Source organism: Papio anubis, chromosome 4 (genome assembly GCF_008728515.1).
Source record: "Papio anubis isolate 15944 chromosome 4, Panubis1.0, whole genome shotgun sequence".
NCBI classification, from domain to species: domain Eukaryota; kingdom Metazoa; phylum Chordata; class Mammalia; order Primates; family Cercopithecidae; genus Papio; species Papio anubis.
This window is the reverse complement of record NC_044979.1, coordinates 146,803,589-146,819,338: the sequence shown is the minus strand read 5'-3', so window position 1 is coordinate 146,819,338 and position 15,750 is coordinate 146,803,589. Positions and strand designations below refer to the sequence as shown.

General features: G+C 58.1%; 1 protein-coding gene across 2 annotated transcripts in view; it reads right to left on the bottom strand.

The window, feature by feature from the left end:
* Positions 1-3,084: 3,084 nt before the first annotated feature.
* The window catches only part of SNX8 (sorting nexin 8), a 55,440-nt gene continuing 42,774 nt past the window's right edge, over positions 3,085-15,750 (bottom strand). For both annotated transcript variants that reach the window (XM_003895660.3, XM_009202506.4), the window contains exons 6-11: positions 12,493-12,653; positions 11,083-11,215; positions 5,807-5,875; positions 5,439-5,588; positions 4,954-5,103; positions 3,085-3,251 (exon numbers count right to left, since the gene is read on the bottom strand). In XM_003895660.3, coding sequence (XP_003895709.1) covers positions 3,138-3,251; positions 4,954-5,103; positions 5,439-5,588; positions 5,807-5,875; positions 11,083-11,215; positions 12,493-12,653 — 777 coding nt within the window. In that variant the 3' untranslated portion in view covers positions 3,085-3,137. The remainder of the gene's footprint in view (positions 3,252-4,953; positions 5,104-5,438; positions 5,589-5,806; positions 5,876-11,082; positions 11,216-12,492; positions 12,654-15,750) is intronic.

Sequence of the window (15,750 nt, the reverse complement as noted above, 5' to 3'; positions counted from 1 at the left end):
CCAAAATGTAGGTCACATGTAAACAATTCCAGTTTATTGGGTATATTGGGTATTGATCCCTGCAGCCTCCTAAAGTGCTTTGGACATGAACAGACCCGCAAAGCAAGAGCAAAGGCCTCAGATGCACAGAGCCGCCCTGACATCCCTCAGCTCGGAGTCCCCGTGCCCCTTGTCAGAGCCCTAAACCTGTCTCCCTGCCCGCACTGTCTCCGGCAGACAAAGGGCAGCTGTCTGCACAGTGCCCCCCGAGTACGCAGGACACGAACCAGGAAGACCCAGTGAAAATGTCCCCTTTCACCATGATTGGCAGTCCCCCTCCCGCGGCCCCGCCAGCCGTCCTCGCAGGGCACATGGCATCTGGCATCTCCAGCAGCATCACACACAGCTGTCCCTGCCAGCTGGATGAGGCCGCAATGACCGGCACAGGCTTGGGCCTGGGCTTGGGCTTGGGCCATGGGCAGCAGGAGGGCTGGAGAGGCATGCGGGGAACTCCCCTCCCTCCAGCACTGGACCTCCACCTGCAGCAGTAAACAGCCTCTCAGCGCCTGGGCCTGGGGACCTGCCCGGGCAGCACAGGGCGGAGGCCAGGAGGAAGAAGAAAGGTGGCCTCTGCTGCCCCTGCCTGGCAGGCCTCTTCCTGCTGCCCTTTAGAAGGCACTGGGAGGGAGGTGTTCCAAAGCCAGTGCCCACCCCTCCACAGAGCCGACACCAGGGCACACAGGAAGTGACCACAGTCACACATGGGAGACAGGCTGCCCTCCAGCCCCCCCTTCACCCTGCCCTCCTGACCCTCGCACCCCTGCTCTCCAGGACCCGCTCTCCAGCCCCCCAACCCCTGCCCTCTTGCTGTCCTCACCCCTGCCCTCCTGTCCCCCCTCACCCCTGCCTTCCAGCCCCCCTTCACCCCTGCCTTCCTAACCCTCCTGCCCCCCTCACCCCCTGCTCTCCTGCCCCCCAACCCCTGCCCTCTTGCTCTCCTCACCCCTGCCCTCCTGTCCCCCCTCATCCCTGCCCTCTTGCTCTCTCCTCACCCCTGCCCTTCTGTACCCCCGACCCCTGCTCTCCTGCTCCCTCTCACCCCTCTTCTGCTCCACCTCACCCCTGCCCTCCTGTTCCCCCTCACCCCTGCCCTCCTGCTCCCTCCTCACCCCTGCCCTCTTGCTTTCCAGCTCCGTCCTCAGCCTCTGGATACGAGGACCCTGAGACCCTGATCCTGAAGTTTCCACCACAGGGAGATGCCACCAGGCATGTGGCCTCTCATACACTCACTGACCCCAGAGTCCCTGCCAGGAAAGCTCCTTCAGAAAAGCTCATTCTGAAGTTTTGCTCTCTCCTTGGAGGGCTGCGTCAGGAGCGCGTGCCTCGCCTACTCTGGAGACACAGAGGCCACAGCGCCTGACACCCGCCACGGCTCCCCACAGCCTCCGTGGTCCTGCAGCTGGACAGGCCCCAGGCAGGTGCAGGAAGGACGGAGAGTCCTTGCAGCCTTCTGCCCACACAGGGTCATGCTTCATGGCTCAAGTGTCACGGTGCCACTCATGCCAACTGAGAACCTGTCTCTGCAGAGGGGGGTCAGAAGGCAGCACAGCCCAAGACTCGAGTGGGCTAGGGACTCACAGGACAGCCCACCCACTGGGCTCCAAGGGGGAACATGCCCTCTGCTCATCTGGCCAGGAGGAAGCAGCCCAGCCCACAGCAGGAAGGCACCAGCAGAACCACAGGACGGGCTGGGCCCGAGCCCCACAGCCCCCAAGTCAGCACAGCCGCTCCCTCTGGCTGGCTCACGGTGGACGACGGATCCCCTGCCTGTGAGGCACACACAGTCCCCTTTCCATCCCGGGGCCATGAGCTGCCCATAGGTACAGGCAGAAGGGAAGCGTCCTCCGTGAGAGGAGAGAACACCCCGGAGGCCAGCGAGCAGCTGCAGAAAGGAGGGACCTCGGAAAGCCTGGAGCCCGGAGGACCTCTTCCAGCACCTCCCCCCAGCCAGGGGGGGGCCTCAGGCTCCAGAGAAGTGCAGGGGTCTAGGAGCCCAGCCTGGCTCCGTGTGCCTTCCACAAAAGGGGTTTGGGGCAGGAGCAGACCCAGGCCTGAGGTGGACATTTCACCCCCCACAGAGCTCAGGAGAATGGCCTTCCTCATCCAGAGAAGGGAAGGGGCCTGGAAGACCAGTCCCCTCTGTGGGCAGGTGGCCGGGACGGCAAGTGTGTAGCAAGAGGCTGGGAGGAGGGCTCTAGGCGCCTCAGAGAAGAAAATCCACTTAAAAAGGGGCTATCCCTCCTCTAAAGCCCCAGCTGGAATGGAACACACGTCCCCCACGCCCCCACCTGTCCTCTGCCAGCCCATCCAGCCTCAGTGCCGCACGGTGCAGACTCCAACACTGGTCACCAGAAATCAAGGGAGTCCAGGGGATGAGAACAGAGCCGCTGTAGCACCCGCGCTCAGAGCCGCAGCTCTCCGTCACGCCTTTGTCTTCCAGGCCTGAGACCACAAGCACACACAGGGTCATGGTGTGGACACAGGGGCACACATGGGGTCATGGTATGGGCACAGGGCATGAGGCCACTGGACCCCACAGGCCACTCCCAGACCAGGGCTCCTGGTGTTGACTGCAGCGAGTTCCCTAGAAAATTCACCGTGCGTGCCCCATGCCCGACGGCCCTCCCTCCCGGCCTTGGCACCACTGGCTGTCCCCTTGCTGTCCGTGGTCAGTCCCATGCCTGGGCTGCAGGGCGGCCCTGCCCTCTCTCTCTCCTCGGCTGACAGCACCATGACGCTGCCCCTCCCGACTGTTCCAGCACCTGGAGGCCCCGCCCCCACGCTCTCCCAAGCACAAACTCTATTAGATGAGAGATCCCTGCCTCCTGGCAGGGCTCTGGGTATCAGAAGAAAACCATTCCAGAGAACCCCACCACCCCTCTCCACCAGGCTAGCAGGCCACAGGGCGAAGGGCAGTGTGGCCCAGCTGCCCCTGTGGTCCATGGATGCCCCTCCCGACCCGCAGGCGTGAGCTCCTCTGCTCCGGCTGCAGCACGTGGTGGGGAGGGGAGCTGCCGTCCAAAGGGAATTACACCGGACACACCGTTTGGAAAGAGGTTTTAGTGCGGCCGCAGGGAGCACCACCTCAGCCTCAGGCGCTAGTGAGGACACAGGCCGTCCTCCGGCGGGGAACACGGTGGGGTCAGGGCACTGTGTGGTCCCGCAAAGAGGCAGCTGAGCTTGGGCCTCAGGTCGTTCCACACCTTGCTCATCTGGAAGGGAACACGAAGAGAACAACATCAGCAGGCGGGGCCGGGGCTGCTCCTCACGCTCTAATCCCAATTCCTTCCCCTGCCAGTGACAGGGAGGGAGAGGCCCTCGGGTGCATCAGCTGCTCGAACCTCTGGCAGAACCAGTACTGCCCATCCTGCACAGAGAAAGCCCAAACGAGGAGTGGACCAGCGACCTCATGTGACCTGTGGTCACAGACGCCCACGCCTCGGTCCCTGCACCCAGGACCAAAGGGCCGCAGATCTGCCTGCCGTGGAATCGTGAGAAACATTACTATCGCGTCATTGCCAGTACGTGCTCTAGCTGCCGTGCGGGCACTGGCCTCATGGAAGCCTTGACAGGTCAAACACCAAGGCCAGCCTGGGCAACATAGGGACACCCTGTCTCCACAGAAAATCAGAAATATTAGTGGGACGTTGTGGCGCCTGCCTGTGTCCCAGCTACTCGGAAGGCTGGGGCTGCAGTGAGCTATGATGACACCACTGCCCTCCAGCTTGGGTGACAGAGCAAGACTCCATCTCAAAACCAAACAGCAAACCAGAAACACAGAGACCACATCCACCAAATCAGTAACACCCAAACCGAATGCAAACGGCAGCCCCACTCGCCAAGCACTTTGGGAACCAGGGTAAGGAACGGATGCTGTGGATGGAGGAGGGGAGCGTGGCAGTGAGGCAGGGGTCAGGCCAAGACCTGCCGGGCAGGGGCTCAGGTGGCCAGAGAAGGGCAGGGCGCACCCTGGGGGCCTGCAGGGGAGGCTGAGTCACTGGACCACAGAACACTCATCTCAGCATCACAGGACTGGAAATTCCTCATCACAATAAAAAACCTGGTAGGACTGGGGTTATGGCATCATGCCCCGGGCAGGACAGGGCCCCGCCTGTTGGTCACATTCCTTCACTGAGAACACACCCAGCCACTCACATGTCCAAGCCCAACCTGGTCCCTGAGACCCTGGCCGTGTCACAGTGATGCTCCTAATACAGCAGCTGTCCCCACCTCTCCAGCCGCACCACGGCCGCCTCCGGCCTGCCATTCCCAAACTGCCGGACGGCCCCCAAGGCACCAAGCACCTCCCGGGGACAGTGTGGAATCTCGTGACCATCCCAGACACTCGGTGCCGTTCAACACAAACCACAGACCACGGCTTCAAAACTGCTTGCAGCTACTTAATAAACAGAGTTTCAGCCGGGCACAGGGGCTCGCGCCTGTAATCGCAGCGGCGCTGCCGTGAGCTAGCCACCAGAAATCAAGGGAGGCTTCCCCCACGACCTTGGCAGCGTTTCTTCTCACAGGCTGAAGGAACCGCCATCTGGAGGAGGCTGGCCAGGGATCTTCGAAAAACACCCACCTACGGCGCTCCCAGGCGCCCAGAACCCTTCTCTCCGCCTCGGGGTGCTGGAGCCTCGGACTCCTCAAATCCCTCCAGAAGGCAAACTGTCCCTGTCTGCGCCTCCCTCCACCCTGCAGGAATCACTGGGGACACCCTCACGATTCTGATCTTGGCTACACAGGAGACTAGAAGATCTGGGTGAGCACCGTGTTCCAAGGCCCATAAGGACCCCAACTGCACTAAAATACCTCTCGAGGGCGGCCGGCCACCGCGCTGCCAGGCTGGAAGGAAGGGCGGCGGGAGAAAGAAAGGCCATGGCTGAGACAGCGGCCAGGGCAGGGCGGACTCACCTCCTTGTGCCCTTGGATCTGAGAGTTGACGAAGGCGCGGAGGATGTGGGAGGTGAGGGGCAGGTAGACGTGGATGAGCTGCGTCTCCTGGTGCAGGCAGTACAGGGAGAAGTAGTTCCGCAGCTCCATTGTCTGAATCGCGTTCTCCTGCTGCAAAGCAAACAGCCGCCCTTTGCGCCCAGCCGGCAACGGGAGCACCAAGGCCGGAACACCACCGCGCTCCCTGAGCCAGGACGGCCCCTTCTCCTTCAGCCTTCACCAGGCATTTGGAAGGTGGCGAGGTAAGAGAGGGCCGGGGAGGGAGCGCCGGGCAGGGAGCCGCGTCACTCTGGGCACCCGGGCCGGCTCCCTGCCTCCACTGCACCCCCAGCTCTGTTCCAGACACATGGAGCCAACCCAGGGGAGCCCACCAGGACGGCTGTGGTCCCACCATGGCCAGGAAGGGAAAGGCTCCCACGGGCCTGCTCCGCCGCCACGCCACCCACCTCCACGATGCGGGACTCCAGCTGCTCCACGGACTCCGGCTCGCGGTTCTGCGCGGCGGCGCTCATCATTTGCCTCTTCATCAGGCTGTACTTGTGCAGCGCCCGCTGGTGCTTGTGCAGCACGCCCTTCTCATGCCGCTCGCACAGGTCCTGCCGGGCAGGGGAGCCATTCGCCGCTGCCCTCAGTGTCCGCACCAGGCCCTGCGGAGCCGGCCGAGGGAAGCAGCCCCGCGAGACGGAAGGCCCCGTCTCCCCCTGCAGCCCTGGCTTCTCAGCTCCTCCTCCGTCTCCCAGGAGTTAGACCCTTGAAGGATCCTAAGATCATTCCTGAAAGTTCTGCCCCCAACCAAGGAGCAGCCAAGACTCACCTTATAGGACTGCAGCAGATCCAAGAAGAGGTTCAGCTTCTCCACCACGTCATTCTCTTCCTGCTTACCCTGGAAGGCGAGGGGGAGCTCACCCACGCGGATGCATACAGGACCCGGCCCCTGCCCGGAACTCAGACCCAAGCCTGGCCTGGACCGGTTCCTTCCTCCCAGAGTCAGAGGGGCCCCCCAGAACCACCAGCCAGGTCTGCAGGGGGCCCGTTTCCCCACCGGCCCACCCATGACCAGGCAGAGACGCTTTCGAGCCCAGGAGTCTGGATGGGAACAAGGCCTGCGTTCCCGCGGGACGGCTGCCCGCCCTCCTGCTCATCAGCCCGGCCTGCCGCGCCTGCCTCAGGCCTTCGCAAAGCCGGCGAACCTCCCGACACACACTGGGAGAGCCAGGCGCCCCCGACCCCCCACTCCTACGGCTCCATCAAGCACTGCGGAAAACCCGAGCTCCCATCGCACGCTGTGAGCTGTGTGGAAAACGTGGACGTCCGGGAGGGACACGGGGGGAGAACGAGGGTGTGGTCTCCGCATCAGTAACAGGAGAGAGAAACGCAGGCCTGGGAAGGGGGCGCAGGGTAGGAGAGACGGCAGCTGCAGGCAGGACGTGCTGCTGATGCAGGAAGAGAGGCGGCCGCCTCGGGCTGCACGCAGAAGCACCACACTCGGCGGCGGGGGTGGCGGTGGACACTGGCCCTCACACGAGGCTCTGTGCGGGCAGCACAGCCACAGAGAGAGCCCAACAGGGCAGTGAGTGCACAGCAAACGGCGGGCAGTCCTGGAGTGGAAGGGGGCCCCGTCATGGCAGAGGGATGCCCTGCTCCTAGGATCACCACAGCACCCGGGGACACGAGGTAGCCCCCACGGGCCGGACCCCACGCAGAAACTGCCTCCGCCGGCCCGGCTTTCACGGGTAGCAGCGCTCGGTGGGGGCGCAGGCCAGGCACAGTGCACAGGGCCGGACGCACAGTGCTCAGAGGCATCTGCGGTATGAAGAGTCCGTCCAAATCCCGGGGCTCCGGCTGCCACAGCGGGGAGCATCCAAGCTCTGGAGACAGCAGGGGTCCGGGGAAGGCAGTGGAGGGGGCAGCCCATCCACCACTGACCTGCACAGCTCACCACCGACCCCCCAGCCACAACCGCAACCAAGCCAGGCTGAGGGCAGGTATCCTGGGGAAACCCCCAACACCGACGCCTTCAGTCACACCCGGGCCCTGAAGGGCTCCGGTCCCCACAGCTCCCGCCCTCAGTCCCCACAGCTCACTGAGCAGTTCAGGGAGACCACGCTCCCCCCACGCTCCCCCCACGATTCCCCGGGCTCCACCCGTGGCAGGGTAGAAAGCTCACCCCACGCCCTGCACGTCAAGCTCAGCAGGAGACGGTGCAGGCAGAAGAAATGACAAGAAGGAGTTTTATGGGACACAGTCCTGGACTGGGAGCCAGGGGTGCTGCCCAGGCTCTGCTGTACCCCAGGGGACCCTAAGATGCCCCTGTACCGCGGGAACGCAGGCCTTGTTCCCAGCAAGACTCCTGGGCTCAAAGGCGTCTCCGCCTGGTCATGGGTGGGCTGGTGGGGAAGGGGGCCCCCTGCAGACCTGGCTGGTGGTTCTGGGGAGCCCCTCTGACTCTGGGAGGAAGGAACTGGCCCAGGCCAGACCTCAGGCCGACTGAACAAGGAAGCTCCCCAGCCAACAACCCCACACCCAAAGCAGCTGGGATTCCAGCCAGTAAAATGTGCCAGGAGAAGAGGTGTGCTAAGAGTTTCTAAAACTCAAGACGGAAAACGCCAGCTGACCGCAGATGCCCAGCTCCCACCTGACCAGGCAGGGGCTCAGGAGAATGGAGGCTTATTCCCTGACCCAGCAGAAGGGGGGGAACTCGGGGGTCCCTCTGCTTGTGTCATTTGTCACCAAGTCCCGTCTGTGGTTCAGTGCTAGACAAGGCCCGAAACCAGGGGTGTCCAATGTTTTGGCTTCCCTGGGCCACATTGGAAGAAGAAGAATTGTCTTGAGCCACACATAAAATACACTAACACTGTGACAGCTGATGAGCAAAAGAGAGAGAGGGAGGGAGCGAGGGAGGGAGGGAGGGAGGGAGGGAGGGAGGGAAGGAAGGAAGGAAGGAAGGAAGGAAGGAAGGAAGGAAGGAAGGAAGGAAGTCTGTGCATAAATCTCATGTTTTCAGAAAGTTTACAGATTTGGGGATTTTTGAGACAGGGTCTTCCTCTGCTACCCAGGCTGGAATACAGTGGCGTGATCTCAGCTCACTGCAACCTCCGCCTCCCAGGTTCAAGCGATTCTCCTGCCTCAGCCTCCCGAGTAGCTGGGATTACAGGTGTGTGCCACTGTGCCTGGCTGATTTTTTGTATTTTTAGTAGAGATGGGGTTTCACCATGTTGGCCAGGCTGGTCTCGAACTCCTGACCTCAGGTGATCTGCCCATCTCAGCCTCCCAAAGTGCTGAGATTACAGACGTGAGCCACTGTGCCCGGCCAAGTTTACGGACTTGTGTTAGGCCACATTCAAAGCCGTCCTGGGCCACATGCAGCCCGTAACCATCAATGCCTTTAACCAAGGCGAAGGCCCCATCACCGTGGAACACACAGACCCTACTCCGAGTCTCACGTGTCTTGCTGGGATATGGCTACCTTCAGCTCCTAATAGGTCTGGGGAGAGTAAAACTGGTGTAAGTACAAGCAGAATTAGGAAAAACGGTCCTCCCTGCCTCTGACTGAACAGCAAGGGTGAGATGGAACTTTTGCTGCATCAAATGAAAGGCCTCGAGGTTCATTCCACGTAAAAGCTCCATTTCACCACAACCAAGGACAGTGAAAGAGATTCAGGAAACAGCACTTCTCCAGACATTGCAGTCCCCAAACACAACTCATGAGATGTCCAAGAGTCACAGAGCTGGGCAAAACCTCAAGCCACAAACTCCTACTGCACCAGAAGCCTCAACCGTGGAAATGCAGCGTCCAGGGCTGAATCAGAAAAAACCTTGGAAATCACCTCATGAGTGATGCTGATCCTGCGCTCTGCAGAGCCCTGGGGCACTCTGGGTCCCCGCCGGCAGCCACCTGCTGCAGAGGGAGTGGAATGTGGCGAGGGTCTGGGTCCCTACGACAGGAACACCTTTTATGCTTTGCACACGGAGTTTGGAGGAAAGGGTCAGCAGGTTACAGAAACAGCTCTTTTGGCCGGGCACAGAGGCTCGTGCCTGTCATCCCAGCACTTTGGGAGGTCGAGGTGGGCGGATCACTTGAGGTCAGCAGTTTTGAGACCAGCCCAGCCAACATGGTGAAACCCCGTCTCTACTAAAAATACAAAAATTAGCCAGGCGTGGTGGTGGGCACCTGTAATCCCAGCTACTCGGGAGGCTGAGGCAGGAGAATCGCTTGAACCCAGGAGGCAGAGGTTGTAGTGAGCCGAGATCACACCACTGCACTCCAGCCTGGGCGACAGAGCAAGACTGTATCTCAAAAAAATAAATAAATAAAAATAAGGAAATAGCTCTTTTAATAATATAGTCCAACCCCCTTGTATTTAATTGATGGGGAAACTGAGGCCTGGAGACCAAAGTAGCTTGAGCACAGTCACAGCACAGACACACGATGCCCAGGGCAGGTGGCCCTGAGCTCCTCTGTGTCTATGCTGACAAGCCCCCAGCCCCCCGTTCTCGGTCCCCTCCACCTGGGGGCAGTGGGCACACAGACCTGAAGACAGAATAGACTCAGCCCCAATCCACAGACAACAACAGTGCCCTCCCTCCGTTTCTAAAGGGAACACACAAGCACGGGGGCGGAAGAGGAAGAAAACCCAGGACTTTCCACACCAGCAAAGACATCAGATTTCCTCTTCAGCACGAAAAACGTCACGGGCACCTGAGCGCCCCGGTTCCAGCTTGAAAAGCCCCGACTCCACAGCATGTGGGTTCACCAAGCCATCAGGAGCTCCGGGGCTCAGCGGGGAGCGCGGCCCTCATGGGCATGATCTGATCACTTTCTTCAAACCAATACAAGCAGCCTGGAGGCCACTTTCCCAAGAAATAGGAACTAGGTAGCAAGCTCCCACGTTCACAACTACGTCAGCTTTTTTTTATTTTTGAGACCGGGTCTCACTCTGTCGCCCAGGCTGGAGTGCAGTGGCACCATCACGGCTCACTGAAGCCTCTACCTCTTGGGTTCAGGTGATCCTCCTACCTCAGCCTCTTGAGTAGCTGGAACTACAGGCATGCACCACCACCCCTGGCTAATTTTTTTTTTTATAGAGATGAGATCTTGCTCTGTTGCCCAGGCTGGGTCTCGAACTCCTGGGCTCAAGCAGTCCTCCTGCCTCGGCCTCCCAAAGCACTGGGATGATAGGTGTGAGCCGCCATGCCCAGCCACTAATAGTTTTTTAACATAAAAGCACCCAGATGAGCCTTGCAGCGTGATAGTAAACACCGTATCTTCAAACTGATCCCAAACGACTCCAAGATCTTGGCGGATTTCTAAAAACAGCTTCTGCCCATGCAGCAGAAGCACTTCCTGAGGTTGTGTGTGGAGCGGGAGGTGGGAGCCTCTTGGGTGCTGGGGCTTCATCATCATTCTGATGAGTTAAGTCTCCAGTGCCAAATCCTAGTTGATTCAGACAGCAAAGTGGGAACTATCTGGTCCACCCAGGAGTATGCCTGGAAGCCTGAGATGATCTTTTCAAAGACAGAGTCTATCTTCTCTTCCAACCTCAGCAAAATCAACACTCAAGACTATAGCCCTATCTGTTTTGTCACTGGCAACCCCTCTCGAAAGCATAAACACTCCTAGGGAGCCACCAGGAACAGATGGGGACAGGCAGCTCCCACCCAGGGCACAGCTGCTCACTCACTCAGCTCACAACTGGGAAGCCGGCCGGGCGCAGTGGCTCACGCCTGTAATCCCAGCACTTTGGGAGGCTGAGGTGGGCGGATCACCTGAGGTCAGGAGACCAGCCTGACCAACATGGTGAAACCTCGTCTCTATTAAAAATACAAAAAATTAGCCAGCCACGGTGGTGGACACCTGTAGTCCTAGCTACTCAGGAGGCTAAGGGAGGAGAATCACTTGAACCCGGGAGGCGGAGGTTGCAGTGAGCCGAGATCGCACCACAGCGCTCCAGCCTGGTGACACAGCGAGACTCCGTCTCAAAAAAACAAAACAAAAACAAACCGTGAAGCCCGTGTAAGCAGGAGGCGCTCCCCATGCCAAGGCATAGTGTGTTCTCTGGAACAGGCGCCTGGGAGAACCAATCCACTCACCTGCTGTGCGGCCTTATCGGCGAGCAGCGCGAATTCCACAGACAGGCCTTTCAGAGCCTGCTTCAGGGACCCCCAGGTGCTGCTGTTCAGAGCGGCCCAGGAGGGCAGCGGGGTTGTGTCGGACCCGATTGCACTGAGGGAGCAAGCACACGAGAGGAGACACTCAAGGCCTGGAGCTCACCCCGCAGTCAAGCCTGGCATCCCCCGCCACAGACGTGCAGCTCTCAACACTGCGTCCTCCACGGCAACCTGCATGCTCCCCCGTCCTGTGCCCCTGCTGCTCAAAGAGTGGCCTGTGGGGACCCTGGAAGCCCAGGAGAAAGAGTGGCCCTGAGGCTGCACCCCAGGCCCTGCTGCATCTGTTCTTCCCTACCAGCCCCCAGGTGACATGTGTGCACAGGTAAGGGGCACTGCTGGGGGGAGCAGAGTCCTGGGTGGGGTCTCCCCTCCCCTCAGGCAAAGGAAGCATTGCCAGCCCATGGTCTGTTCTTCCCCAAGTCAAAGGGATCTTTTTTTCTTTTTTTGAGATGGAGTCTTGCTCTGTCGCCCAGGCTGGAGTGCAGTGGCACAATCTCAGCTCACTGCAACCTCCGCCTCCCAAGTTCAAGCAATTCTCCGCCTCAGCCTCCCAAGTAGCTGGGATTACAGGCGCCCACCACCATGCCCAGCTAATTTTTTTTTTGTTTGTATTTTTAGTAGATAGGGAGTTTCACCATCTTGGTCAGGCTAGTCTTGAACTCCTGACCTCATGATCCACCCGCCTTGGCCTCCCAAAGTGCTGAGATTACAGGCATGAGCCACCGTGCCCAGCCAGGGCTCTTTTTTTAATTTTTTTATTTTTTGAGATGAAGTTTCGCTCTTGTTGCCCATGCTGGAGTGCAATGGCACAATCTCAGCTCACTGCGATGTCCACCTCCTGGGTTCAAGCAATTCTCCTGCCTCAGCCTCCCGAGTAGCTGGGATTATAGGCATGTGCCACCACGACCAGCTAATTTTGTACTTTTTTAGCAGAGACAAGGTTTCATCATGTTGGTCAGGCTGGTCTCGAACTCCTGACCTCAAGTGATCCACCCACCTTGGCCTCCCAAAGTGCTGGGATCCCAGGCGTGAGCCACCCAGCCTGGCCTGGGATCTTTTTTTAAAGTCTCATCCTGACAGTGGGAAAACTACCAGACTAGAAACTGGTGAGCATTTACTCGTGCTCAGAAATCTGTGTTTCAGGGCTGAAATTCTCCCGTGTTTCTTCTAAATACGACCCCCCATGTGCCTGACCCACTTTCTGCCCCTTCTGGGGTGAAACAGGTCAGGATGCTGGTTATTACAGTAAATGCACTTTCTGCCCAAGCCCTTCACCAGCGTGGATTCCCGTCCCACCGTGCGTGCCCCTGCAGAAGCTGAAAGGTCACCTGCCTTAGCTCCTTCCCGAATATGAGAAGATCTGCCGCGTTGTCGATGGCCCGCGACGCAATCCGCTCAGCCCTGTCGCGAAGCTTGTGAAAGCTGTTGTAGATGTTCCGGATTAGCTCCCGGCTGATGGCAAACTGAGCCTGGATGTCAGCTGGGAGGAAGTCCTGACGTGATGCGGAGGGGGAGAGAGACTGTGTGTTACTCGCTGGGGAGCACCTGTCAGACGGGAGCAGCCAGTCCCCCAAAAGCTGAGCCACGGGAGACCCAGCAGGTCCATGAGCCACCCCGAGAGCCCAACTCCTCCAGGCCTGCAGGGATCACTCTGTACGTCCAAAAAAGAAATGAAAACCGTCATCACCCGCATGCCACAAACACGAAGACAAATGAGCCCTGGGATGAGGACCACAGAGTCCACTGAAATCCCATCACACCGGAAGACCTATCCAAAAACACTCAAATAAGGCCAGGGGCGGTCACTCACGCCTGTAATCCCAGCACTTTGGGAGGCCGAGGCGGGTGGATCACCTGAGGTCAGGAGTTCAAGACCAGCCTGACCAAAATGGTGAAACCCCGTCTCTACAAAAAATACAAAAATTAGCTGGGCATGGTGGCGGGCGCCTGTGATCCCAGTTACTCTGGAGGCTGAGACAGGAAAATTGCTTGAACCTGGGAGGCAGAGGTTGCAGTGAGCTGAGATCATACCACTGCACTCCAGTCTGGGCGACAGAGCAAGATTCTGTCTCAAAACAAACAAACCAACAAAACCCTCAAATAATCCCAGCACTCTGGGAGGCCGAGGTGGGTGGATCACGAGGTCAGGAGATCAAGACCACAGTGAAACCCCATCTCTACTAAAAATACAAAAAATTAGCCAGGCGTGGTGTTGGGCGCCTGTAGTCCCAGCTACTCGGGAGGCTGAGGCAGGAGAATGGCGTGAACCCGGGAGGCGGAGCTTGCAGTGAGCCTTGATCGTGCCACTGCTCTCCAGCCTGGGCGACAGAGCGAGACTCCATCTCAAAAAATAATAATAATAATAATCTTTAGCTAGATACAGTGACTCACTCCTGTACCCCAGCACTCTGGGAGAGAGGCAAGAGGATCGCCAGAGCCTGGGAGTTTAAGAACAGCCTAGGCAACACAGTGAGACTCCATCTCTCCCAAAAAATCAAAAAATTAGCCAGGCGTGGTGGAGCGCCTGTGGTCCCAGGCGCTTACAGAGGGCTGAGCAGGAGGATCACTTGAGCCCAGGAGTTCCAGGCTGCAAAGAGCCATGATCACAACACTGCAGTCCATCCTGGGGACCCTGTCTCCAGAAAACAACAAAAATAAAAACAAACAATCTTCAAGTGAAACACAATGAACATAAATCCCTGAAAGACTCTCCACATGGGGGGAAGGCCTCTTGTATGCCTCACTTATTCCCAAAGACTTTTTAGAAGCTTTGATACTAGCTACCAGTGTTCAGAAAACAGAAAGCTCAGTGAGTAAAATGAAGGTAAAAGATCTGGCCAGGCGTGGTGGCTCATGCCTATAATCCCAGTACTTTGCGGGGGCCATGCCAGGAGGACTGCTTGAGGCCAAGAGTTCAAGGCCAGCCTGGGCAACATAGTGAGACTTCATCTATACCAAAAACAAACAAATCAGCCAAGTGTTGTGGCACACGCCTGTAGTCCCAGCTGTTATGGGAGGCTGAGGTGGAAGAATCGCTGGAACCCGGCAGGTCAAGGCTGCAATGACCTATGATTGTGCCACTGCACTACAGCCTTGGGGACAGAGCAAGACCTTGTCTCAAAAAATAAAATAAAATAAAATTAGATTTTTTTATTTTTGTATGAAGAAGCAGGGTTTTTTCTGGGTTTTTTGTTGTTGCTATTGTTGTTTTTTTTTTTTTTTTTTTTTGAGACGGAGTCTTGCTCTGTAGCCCAGGCTGGAGTGCAGTGGCTGGATCTCAGCTCACTGCAAGCTCCGCCTCCCGGGTTTGCGCCATTCTCCTGCCTCAGCCTCCGGAGTAGCTGGGACTACAGGCGCCCGCCACCTCGCCCGGCTAGTTTTTTGTATTTTTAGTAGAGACGGGGTTTCACCGTGTTAGCCAGGATGGTCTCGATCTCCTGACCTCGTGATCCGCCCGTCTCGGCCTCCCAAAGTGCTGGGATTACAGGCTTGAGCCACCGCGCCCGGCCGCTATTGTTTTTGAGACAAAGTCTGAGTCTGTTCCTCAGGCTGGAGTGCGGTAACATGACCTCGGCTCACTGCAGCCTCCGCCTCCTGGGTTCAAGTAATCCTCCTGCCTCAGTCTCCCAAGTAGCTGGGATTACAGGTGCCTGCCACCAGGCCTAGCTAATTTTTTTTCTTTCTTTTTTTTTTTTTTTTTGAGACGGAGTCTCGCTCTGTCACCCGGGCTGGAGTGCAGTGGCTGGATCTCAGCTCACTGCAAGCTCCGCCTCCCAGGTTCACGCCATTCTCCTGCCTCAGCCTCCAGAGTAGCTGGGACTACAGGCACCCACCACCTCGCCCGGCTAGTTTTTTGTATTTTTTAGTAGAGACGGGGTTTCGCCGTGTTAGCCAGGATGGTCTCGATCTCCTGACCTCGTGATCCGCCCGTCTCGGCCTCCCAAAGTGCTGGGATTACAGGCTTGAGCCACCGCGCCCGGCCTTTTCTTTTTTTTGATGGAGTCTCTGTCACCCAGGCTAGAGTGCAGTGGCACATGATCTCGGCTCACTCCAACCTCTGCCTCCTGGGTTAAAGCGATTCTCCTGCCTCAGCCTCCCGAGTAGCTGGGATTACAGGTGTGCGCCATCGCACCTGGCTAATTTTTGCATTTTTAGTAGAGACGGGGTTTCACTATGTTAGGCTAGTCTTGAACTCCTGACCTCGTGATCCGCCCGCCTCGGCCTCCCAAAGTGCTAGGATTACAGGTGTGAGCTACCATGCCTGGCCAGTTTTTTGGGGTTTTTTTGTATTTTTATTAGAGATGGGGTTTTGCTATGTTGGCCAGGCTGGTCTCAGACTCCTGACCTCAAGTGATCCGACAGCCTCAGCCTCCCAAAATGCTGGGATTACAGGCATGAGCCACCGTGCCGGCCTGAAGAAGAGGTTTAAAAAGAAAAAACAAAAAACAAAAAAACTACCCTAACCTTAGTCCTTTTTGGAAAAAGACCAGATTTCAAACATTCAATCATAAACAGATGCAACAATGAATCCCCAGAAATCTGAAGAGGCAGTGACACAAGCATCCGGCTGTCTGAGTCACAGAAAGGGGC